Source organism: Vigna umbellata, chromosome 6 (genome assembly GCF_029865625.1).
Source record: "Vigna umbellata cultivar VRB3 chromosome 6, Vumbellata_1.0, whole genome shotgun sequence".
Taxonomy (NCBI): domain Eukaryota; kingdom Viridiplantae; phylum Streptophyta; class Magnoliopsida; order Fabales; family Fabaceae; genus Vigna; species Vigna umbellata.
In genome coordinates this window covers 2,773,177-2,783,422 of record NC_142170.1, presented here as the reverse complement: position 1 = coordinate 2,783,422, position 10,246 = coordinate 2,773,177, and the positions used below count along the sequence as shown (strand labels likewise).

Sequence of the window (10,246 nt, the reverse complement as noted above, 5' to 3'; positions counted from 1 at the left end):
ATTCCTCCTTTCGTTTTGGAACTTCCACATGCCGACTTTTCATTATATAAGTATATTTATTATTTATTTTAGGTCCCTTCAAACATATCACTATTGCCAAGAAATTTGAATTGGTATACATCTCCTCGAGGCCTATATGACCACTTCAAATAAAACACGGGAAGTCAACTTCCGTGTCAATGACCCACTGCAAATAAATTAGTACCATTAAAACAAATATATAAATACATATATGTTTTATTTTCGTAAATTTTTTTATTCTTTTACAATATATGTATTCATATATATTAAAAAAATGACTGTAGAATCTTCATTCAAATTTTATAAATAATTTAATTTTGACTCGAGTAATTATCATTGACTTCTTCGTATATAAGTTGTTACAGTAAAAATTGTATGAATGAAACAAATTTGAATATTTTTCTGTTAATCTATACCAGTTTAGAATTATATATATATATATATATATATATATATATATATATATATATATATTAGGATACGAATTTCAATTATTAACTAATAAAAAAATATTAGTGTGATTCTTAAGATGATCATTGTTCTTAAAATGCAACTTTTCTTCACCTTTTCCATAGTTTCTTCTCCTTTTGAATCATAAATGATTTAAAAGTGTTGATTGAAGTTTAATAGTTAAGAAGTTATGACTTCACAAAGTAGTTAGATGTCATAGAATAAGTTTGTTTAATTAATTATGAATGGGTTCAAGTCAGAAACATCTAATACTACTTTAAAGTAGATTTTTTTTTCTCTAATTGAATTAAATGGAAAACAGTGTTTATATGAATCAAACCAATTTTTTGCTTTGATTCAATGTATTGTATTTTAAAATATAAATTAAAACTATTTTATAACTATTGAATTTGTTTTTTTTTTATGTATTTATTTTTCATAAACATTCGTTAAGGCTTCATCTTAAATTAATATGTTTATTGGATTTAATTTATTTTCCGTTCATATCTGTGCATTTATCTTCATATATTTATATTCTATTTTTATATTTATATTCCGTTTATATATTGTTTCAAACAATTATATATATGTAAAATTGTACTCTCTTCTTATGGAATAAGAAATACAATTCCTATCCTTTCTTTTCTCATAACATGGTATCAGAAGAAAATTAATTTTTTATCACGTTCTTCCGCCACCAACTCTTTTCCTGTCCAGATCTTCATTTTCTACCTTTCGTTCTTGGCTTTTCTGCCTTTTTCTTCTCCTTTTATGGCTACTCCCTCTGTTACTCTCGCATCGTTGCAAGATACAACACATGACTATTACATTCATCCTAATGAGAATCCTTCATTGGTGCTTGTTTCCCCGATTCTTGAAGGTCACAATTATCATGGATGGGCTCGCTCGATGTCTATGGCACTACAAATGAAGAATAAATTTGGCTTTGTTGATGGTTCCATTCCTTGTCCAGCTGGTACTGATCCAATGGTTCAAGCATGGAAGCGTTGCAATAATCTAGTTTTATCTTGGATCAATCATTCTGTTTCTCATGAGATTGCTACAAGTATTATTTGGATTGACTCTACTGCTACGGCATGGAAGGATCTCAAAGATCGTTTCTCCCAAGGTGATTCTGTTCGAATTTCACAATTGCATCAAGATCTTTATTTAATGCATCAGTCTGATCTAAGTGTTACTGCATATTACACTAAAATGAAGATTCTCTGGGATGAACTTTGCAATTTTCGCCCTATTCCTGAATGCCAATCTTCTGCTTCTTGTTGTGTTGTTTCTAAGACAATGAAGGAATATCGTGAAAATGATTGTGTTCTTTGTTTTCTTAGAGGCTTGAATGATAATTACTCTGTTGTTCGCTCTCAGATCCTTCTCATGGATCCCTTGCCTTCTTTACCCAAAATTTTTTCGATGATAATTCAACATGAGCGACAATTACAATCAGGAATTCTTTCTCAACCTCCAGTCATGGCGTCACAAGTTTCTCAATCTAAACCTTCTTTTTCTACCTTCAATGGCAGAGGTAAACCCTCTCCTGCCAATGATTATGGCCGGGGAAGATCTTCATATCAAGGTTCTCAAGCTCGTTATCAAGGTTCTCAGGCTCGTTCCTCAGGGGGAAGGTTTGGTGCACCCGACAATGCACTCACTGTGGCAGGACAAACCACACCATTGATACTTGCTTTCTAATACATGGATTACCACCTGATCTCAAATCCAAAAGAGTCCACAATGTTACAACAGATTCTTCTACAATAGTTCCTTCTTATAATAATTCTCCGGCACAGTCACATTCCGCAATTTTGGGACTTTCTCAAGAGCAAATTCATGGTTTATTTCTTCCTCAATCTAATCCCACAATCCCACATTCTACTAATCTAGTGAGCTCTCATAATGCTTCCACTTCTTCCCAGGCTCAAGGTAATATCTATTCCAAATGGATTCTAGACACAGGTGCTACTGATCATATATCTAATTCTTTGTCTCATTTTATTTCTTATCATAGAATCTCACCAATTACAGTATCACTACCCAACAAGAACTCTTCATTTGCTCATTTTTCTGGCACTGTTTCACTTAGCCCACACCTTACTTTACATAATGTCTTGTTTATTCCTAATTTTTCTGTCAATCTTATTTCGGTCACAAAGTTAACTAAATCTCTATCTTGTAAACTTAACATTTCTGAATTTTCCTGTGAAATACAGGACAAGTCAACCCTGCAGATGATTGACAAAGCTGAAGAAAGAGATGGCTTGCATGTCATGATAGTTCCTGCACCCACACCCCTTGGTTCACCAGCTGCTATTACTTCTGAGAATTCTATTGCTTGTTCTACAATAAGACATAACTCTATAGATATTTGGCACTATAGACTAGGGCATCCTTCTTTTTCTTGTTATACCAAATTACGCAACATGTATGCCACTTTACCCAATACAAAATACACACATTGTGATGCTTGTCATTATTCTGAGCAAAGAAAATTACCTTTTCAATTAAGTACTACTGTTTCAAAAGCTCCTTTTGATTTAATTCATGTTGATATTTGGGGGCCCTATAGTACTTCTTCTGTTGATGGTTTCAAATATTTCTTAACTATAGTGGATGATATGTCTAGATACACATGGATTAAATTAATGACAAGTAAATCAGATACAAGATCATAACTTATTGGCTTTGTTTCTTATATAAAAACACAATTTGGCATTGATGTAAAAGTTGTTAGATCAGATAATGGTAATGAGTTTGCAATGACATATTTTTATAGACAAAAAGGGATACAACATCAATTATCATGTGTTGAAACACCTCAACAAAATGGAGTCGTTGAGAGAAAACATCAACACATTCTCAATGTTGCTAGATCTTTAATGTTTCAATCCCATTTGCCCATAATTTTCTGGTCTTTTGCTGTTCGTTATGCTGTGCAACTCATTAATATTTTACCTTCCAAAGTTTTGACATATTTTTCTCCATCTCAGCTGTTACACAATGTTAAACCTGACATTACTTACTTACGAGTTTTTGGCTCACTTTGCTATGCTTCAACTCTTCAAACTCATAGAACAAAATTTCAACCTCGTGCAAGAAAATGTGTTTTACTGGGTTTTAAAACAGGAGTGAAAGGCTACCTTTTGTTAGATTTCAATTCTAGGGAAATTTTTCTATCAAGGAATGTAGTATTTTATGAAAATATATTTCATTTTCTTACTAGTGACAAGCACTCACCTATTAATACACAAAATTCCTTGGATTTTGTCACCAAAATTATTTCACCTCCATCACCTCTTTTCTCAGAAGTTACTGATCAACCCTCTTTACCACTTACATCTCCTCCTTCTATTGTTTCCGACCCTGTTATTTTCTCTTATCAGCCTGTTTCTGTTGAACCTGTCACTGCTACTCCACAAAGGAAATCAATTAGGCCAAAACATACACCATCTTATCTGCAGGACTATCATTGCAACATGTCATCTACTTCTTCCGCCACTCAGTCATCCACAGGTACCTTATATCCTATCTCTTCATATCCATCATATGATGCATTATCATCTCTTCATAAATCATATGTCCTTAATCTTTCCCAAGTTAGTGAACCTAAAACCTATAACCAAGCCATCAAACATGATTGTTGGAGAAATGCCATGGATCAAGAAATTGCAGCTTTAGAAAATACCAAAACTTGGGTTTTGACTGATCTACCTAATGGAAAGCAACCTATCGGATGTAAATGGGTATACAAAATAAAGAGGCATGCTGATGGGAGTATTGAACGATACAAGGCAAGGCTTGTAGCCAAAGGCTACACACAACAACAAGGTTTAGATTACTTTGAGACTTTTTCACCTGTTGTCAAACTCACAACAGTAAGATTGGTTCTAGCTTTAGCAGCTTCCAAACATTGGTATTTACATCAACTAGATGTAACTAATGCCTTTTTACATGGGGATCTAGATGAAGAAGTATACATGTCTCTTCCTCTTGGTTATAAATCTGAAAAACCAGGACAAGTTTGCAAGTTGTTGAAGTCTTTATATGGACTCAAACAAGCCTCTAGACAATGGAATTACAAGTTGACAACTACTTTACTTTCTTTGGGCTACACACAATCAAAATCAGATTATTCACTTTTTGTCAAAAGTGATTCTGCTCATATTACCATCTTACTTGTTTATGTAGATGATATAGTTTTGACAGGTGATGACATCCAGGAAATCCAAACTGTGAAGGCTCTATTGAATGCAAAGTTCAAGATTAAAGACTTAGGCCAACTCAAGTATTTTCTGGGCTTAGAAATTGCAAGATCTCAACAGGGCATTAATTTGTCACAAAGGAAGTATGCTCTGGAGTTACTAGAAGATGCAGGATTGTTGGGGTGTCAACCTGTTTCTACTCCTATACAGCCAGGCACAAAATTTTCCAAGACAGAAGGGAAACCCTATTCAGATGTGCAGGCCTATAGAAGACTTCTTGGCACATTACTATATCTAACCAACACAAGACCAGATTTATGTTTCGTTGTTAGTACTCTCAGTCAATTTCTTTCCAATCCTTTGGAAGATCACTATGCAGCAGCAATAAGAATCCTGAGATATATCAAGAACAATCCAGGACAAGGATTATTCTTTCCCTCCAACACAGAACATGCTCTCAAGGCTTTTAGTGATTCTGATTGGGCTGCTTGCCCTGACACTAGAAGGTCTGTGACTGGTTTTAATGTGTTCTATGGTGCATCATTAATTAGCTGGAAATCCAAGAAGCAAGGTACTATATCTAGATCATCAACCGAAGCAGAATATAGAGCTTTAGCTTCCACAACATGTGAAATTCAATGGCTTCTGTATTTGCTCCATGATTTGAAACAACCTCTACCACAACCAGTTTCTCTGTTTTGTGACAATCAATCTGCTATACAAATTGCACAAAATCCAGCCATGCATGAAAGAACAAAGCATATTGAAATTGATTGTCATCTCATAAGAGATAAAGTTCAAGCTGGTGTAATTAAGCTCCTGTCCATTCCTACTTCAGCACAACTTGCAGACATTCATACTAAAGCTTTGCATCCAGCACAATTTCAATCTTTGTTGTTCAAGCTGAGCATTAAGGATATATATGCTGCAGCTTGAGAGGGGATATTGGATTTAATTTATTTTCCGTTCATATCTGTGCATTTATCTTCATATATTTATATTCTATTTTTATATTTATATTCCGTTTATATATTGTTTCAAACAATTATATATATGTAAAATTGTACTCTCTTCTTATGGAATAAGAAATACAATTCCTATCCTTTCTTTTCTCATAACAATGTTTATATGGTTGAACCTAATTTGAAAAGAAATGAAAAAAACTCAATAAAATAATTCTTCAAAGAACAAAATCAAACCAATCTGAAATTAGAAAATTAAATCGAATTGGATTGGAAAACAAGTCTTTTGTAAACCAAAATGAACTTGTAAAACCATTGACCTAATTTTAATGAAGTTGTTTCTCTTTAAATCATTTAGTATTTATTAAAAAAAATCTATCCAAAATTATATGCTTAATTGAGTTTCTATTAATTTATTTTGTCAACTAACTGACTTTTAAGGTTTATGAGTCTCGTAAAATAAAACAAATGACTTAATTAATTAATAAATGTTTCATAAATTTGAGTGTTTATAATTTACTTTTTATTAAAATTTATTTTCAATTAAAATGACGTGACTTTTATATTTACAAAATGACATTGTTTTGTGATACCACGTGATTGGTTTGATTTTTGTTTTAGTATCTAATTTATAGAATAAAATAATTTATTTATATTTATGCATAAAGGATTTTATTTGGTGTCCATTTGTTTTTATTAATTTTATCTTTTAAATAAAAACTTTTTAAATTAAAATAGTTATTTTATTAATTTAACTCTTAATGTAATACTCTTTAAATTTAATCGCTTTTTTACCTTTTTTATATTTTATCGCTTTTTTTAATTACAAAACTACTTATAATATAAATAAAAATTAATTATAATAAAATTATACAAATTATTTATATTTAATTTTCTTAAAATTTAATCAATTTTTTATTTGACCTTTATTAAATTTAATTATTTTATAATTCTAAACTACCTACAAAATAAATAAAAAATATTTATAATATAATAATAATAAATATTTATATTTAATTTTATAATTATAATAATAAAAAATAAAATAATAATTTTATTATTTTTATTATCATAAAAAAAATAACACTTGCATATGTTTTCATTAAATTTTTATAAAGATAATTAGAATTTCAAAATATAATTTGTAATTTGTGGTGCTTTATTTAAATTAAATGGTCATATCATACAGAGAATTAATTGAAAAATATACATATTTCAGACACTTAAAATAACTAAATTTAAGAATGAAATAAAATTTAATTAAGCGAGTTTTTATTTTCCATGTGAAAATATGATTTGTAAAAAGAATTCTAAAACTATTTTTATTATTAGCAAAGTTCGTGCTATTCGATTTAATACTATAAAGTTAAACTTTGTTTAATTAATGGCAATGTCTCATCTAAAAATATAAAAAGATTTCAAATACAGTATGTAACTTGGGAATTTATACGATTCTATAATATATAAATTAACAATTAAAATATTATTTATTCATAAGTTATTTTCACAAGTGATTTAGTTAGTAAATTATGGTGAGGTTTAGAGCTGTCAAAATGGGTTGAAATCTGTGAGCCAAGACCCACCACGGGTTTGAGCCGGATTAGATTGAAAAAAAATATAAAATTTTGATATTGGTCAATTTTGAATCCTGGCTCATCCGGAGTGAACCCGTGTTGAGTCGGGTTGACTCACCAACAATCCTAATTTTTTTAATAAAATTAAATAAAACAAAACATTACAAAACATATTGGAATAAAGGGATTCGAGAAAAGAAAACGAAGAGACATCATTCCCACTTCGTGTAACAGAGCAAACCCTACTCTTTGTTTGCCTTCCTTTGTAGTAGGGCCCTTCACCTTACTCTAATTTCTTATGCTCCATGTTAGAAGCTAACCCGACAAAATCCCTTCATTTTTTGTGTGATGTTATATTTTATTACTTTCTAAATGCAGTACTTTTCTTAATTTCAAGTAGGGGTAGGCAAATTGCCCTATAGTGCACTGCACTATACAAATTTATAGTTAACTATAAATTAGTTTATGAAAACTGTACTGAACTAAAAGATAGTTCAGTTAACTGAACTGAAGTAAGTATTTTTTTAGTTAACTATAGTTTAGTTCAGTAAACTATTTTAACCCAAACTAACAGAATGTTTTGGCACTGCTGTTAAAGTATTGGACACTTCTACAATACAAACCATGCACTACTAACTACAATCAGAATTAACAGTTATCATTGGCAATCAAAAACACTCTAAACAATGCCAAAGCTAAATCTAAAGTAAGAATGCGCATAATGAATTTGAGCTTGGCTCTGTACTTGATCTCCTCCATACATGCTCCAATATCCGGTGCATGTCTTCCCGGGAATTGAAAGACAAGAATTCATCAACTTCATCCAATACCAAAGGAATGCAGCACCAGAGACTCCAATGCATCACCACCTATGCCAATTATTCATCAGTAGAAATAAGAATAAATGTAAAATCTCAACTAGCTCAGTGAAAAGTACCCAGGAATTTAATTAAAAAAGCTACAAGGGATTGGTCCTGAAGGAAGTCACTCTTATACATTTATTATGCAACTAAATACAACAGATATATCAAAAATAAGAAAAACCAAGAAGGTTAGAGCTGCACTAATTACTCCCTGTGACTTCATTTAATTCTGCAGAGAGCTGCACTAATTATAATCTGCTCTGCATTCTATTATATATGAGATAACTCTCAACAAACTCTCCTACCTTCATTATTCAATTCAACTTTCAACAAAACCCAAACCAAATGTACATTCAAATCTCAGTGCTTCTACTATTTTTAGTTAATTATAATACTTTTAAATATTACTTCATAAATGAAAATGTAAAATTTTCAGTGAGACTTAAGAAGGATTCTGCAGCTTACACTGTTCACGGTCCAGCCAAGCAAAACAATTTCTAAAACTTCAGTAACACTTTATGTTCATAAACCTTGAAGGGACATTCAATCAAACTCTAAATGTTCAACTTAAACATGATTGGTTTGACACAAGTCTATATAAGAGTGCTTAGTCTAATTGGAAAGTGAGACAAAGTGAAACAAGGTTTGGTACATTACTTAAATCCATAAATGAAACAAAGTTCATAAATTTCACTTTGGATAAGTTTGATTTAAATTGTGAGTTAACAAAAAAGATAACTTTAAATGTTCTTGTTTAGACCCAAAAGCATGAATGAAAAATATTAATGAGTAGAAGACTACTATAGAAATGCTAAATATAAGAACATTATGCTAGAGTTATATTGATTTTATTTTCTTAATCTAAACATTATCTTCTATATCTAATAGTTCTTGTCGCGTTGGATGCTTTAGAATTTATTATTCACAATTCACAAATTCAGTTTATATCTAGCAGTATCTGTCAAACTTTACCCAAAAGTACAAAATTGTCATTGATTGTTTATATTTCTTCTGTTTGCATTAAAGAATATTTCCTCCTTATAAAGTGGTAATCTTTATAACCAGGCTTCAATGTATCCACTATGCATGGTAATTGTGGTGTAAGGAAATAAGTTTGAATGAGAGCATGGTCTGTTTGACACTACAGGCTTCACTTTACCAGTAGGAGTTGGATTTTCATATTCAAACCCAACTCATCATTCACAAATCCAGATTAGCGAAATATATGAGGAACTACATCTTTTAGTAATATTCTCTAGTTAACTGTACAAAGGTATGTCATGCATCTCAACCAAATACACCTTTCATTTCATAGAATCTACCCTTATCCAAAAAAATCAAATAAAATCAAATTTTTCTAAACAATTAAAGCTCCCACAAAATCAAGAAGAAAATCAAGTGTTACCACCACTAGAAGAATACACCCTCAACACAAACACCAAAGTGCATCACTTTCCAATTTAATTTATCCCTTTTCAAAGAGAAATGAAAAACATTCGTACCTTAGAGTGAAATGATGGTAGAGCTTGCAATAGTTTGGCGGCAAAGATAGAGAGCGGAAAAACCTTGTGAGGTGACGAGCCTTCGACTACGGAGAACCTTCGACGATGGTGGTAGAGCCTTTGACAGTTCGGCTATGCTAGAGTATAGAAAAGTCTTCAATGATGAGGCGAGCCTTTGACGGCGACGGCGAAGCTGATAACAGTTGAAAAACTGTTACTTTTATGATTAAAATTGACACTAAAAGCAACCTTCACACTTAGAAACTAGCTTGAAATCATGTTTTTCTTTATATTTTTGGAAATAAGAGAGCTGGACAGGTTTATGCTTGATTGCAGTGTTTTTGTGCAGGTTTAAGGTGAATTTGGTGAAAGAAGTGAAGAAGGAGAGAGATGAAATCAGAAAAGACAACAAAAAGTGCAAAAAGGAGAAGCCGAAGTCATCGCTCAGCGGCAGTTTACCGCTGAGCGGCACTCAGGAGCTTGCGGGAGGTCCGCTGAGGGGCAAAATGGCCGCTGAGGGGAGAAAACAAGTCACACACTCACCGCTGAGCGGTATTTTACCGCTGAGCGGCACTCTGGAAGTCACGTCAGGACCGCTGAGGGGCAAAATGGCCGCTGATGGGAGAAAACAAGTCACGCACTCACCGCTGAGCGGTAGTT

The 10,246-nt window shown here is 32.0% G+C and overlaps 1 protein-coding gene across 1 annotated transcript; it reads left to right on the top strand.

Annotated features, from left to right (window-relative positions):
- Positions 1 to 1,235: 1,235 nt before the first annotated feature.
- On the top strand, positions 1,236 to 5,621 carry LOC124834283 (uncharacterized). The gene is made up of 6 exons (XM_088092894.1): positions 1,236 to 1,968; positions 2,049 to 2,409; positions 2,512 to 2,591; positions 2,697 to 2,908; positions 3,707 to 5,256; positions 5,374 to 5,621. Exons 1-6 carry the CDS (start codon positions 1,243 to 1,245, stop codon positions 5,619 to 5,621), a joined length of 3,177 nt encoding a protein of 1,058 aa, XP_087949020.1. The 5' UTR covers positions 1,236 to 1,242.
- Positions 5,622 to 10,246: the final 4,625 nt, after the last annotated feature.

Coding starts and splice junctions, on each gene's coding strand:
- LOC124834283 (XM_088092894.1), top strand. CDS start 1,243: ATGGCTACTCCCTCTGTTACTCTCGCATCGTTGCAAGATACAACACAT. Junction 2,592..2,696: donor CACACCTTACTTTACATAAT/GTCTTGTTTATT, acceptor TGTGAAATACAG/GACAAGTCAACCCTGCAGAT. Junction 2,909..3,706: donor TATACCAAATTACGCAACAT/GTATGCCACTTT, acceptor TTTTCTTACTAG/TGACAAGCACTCACCTATTA.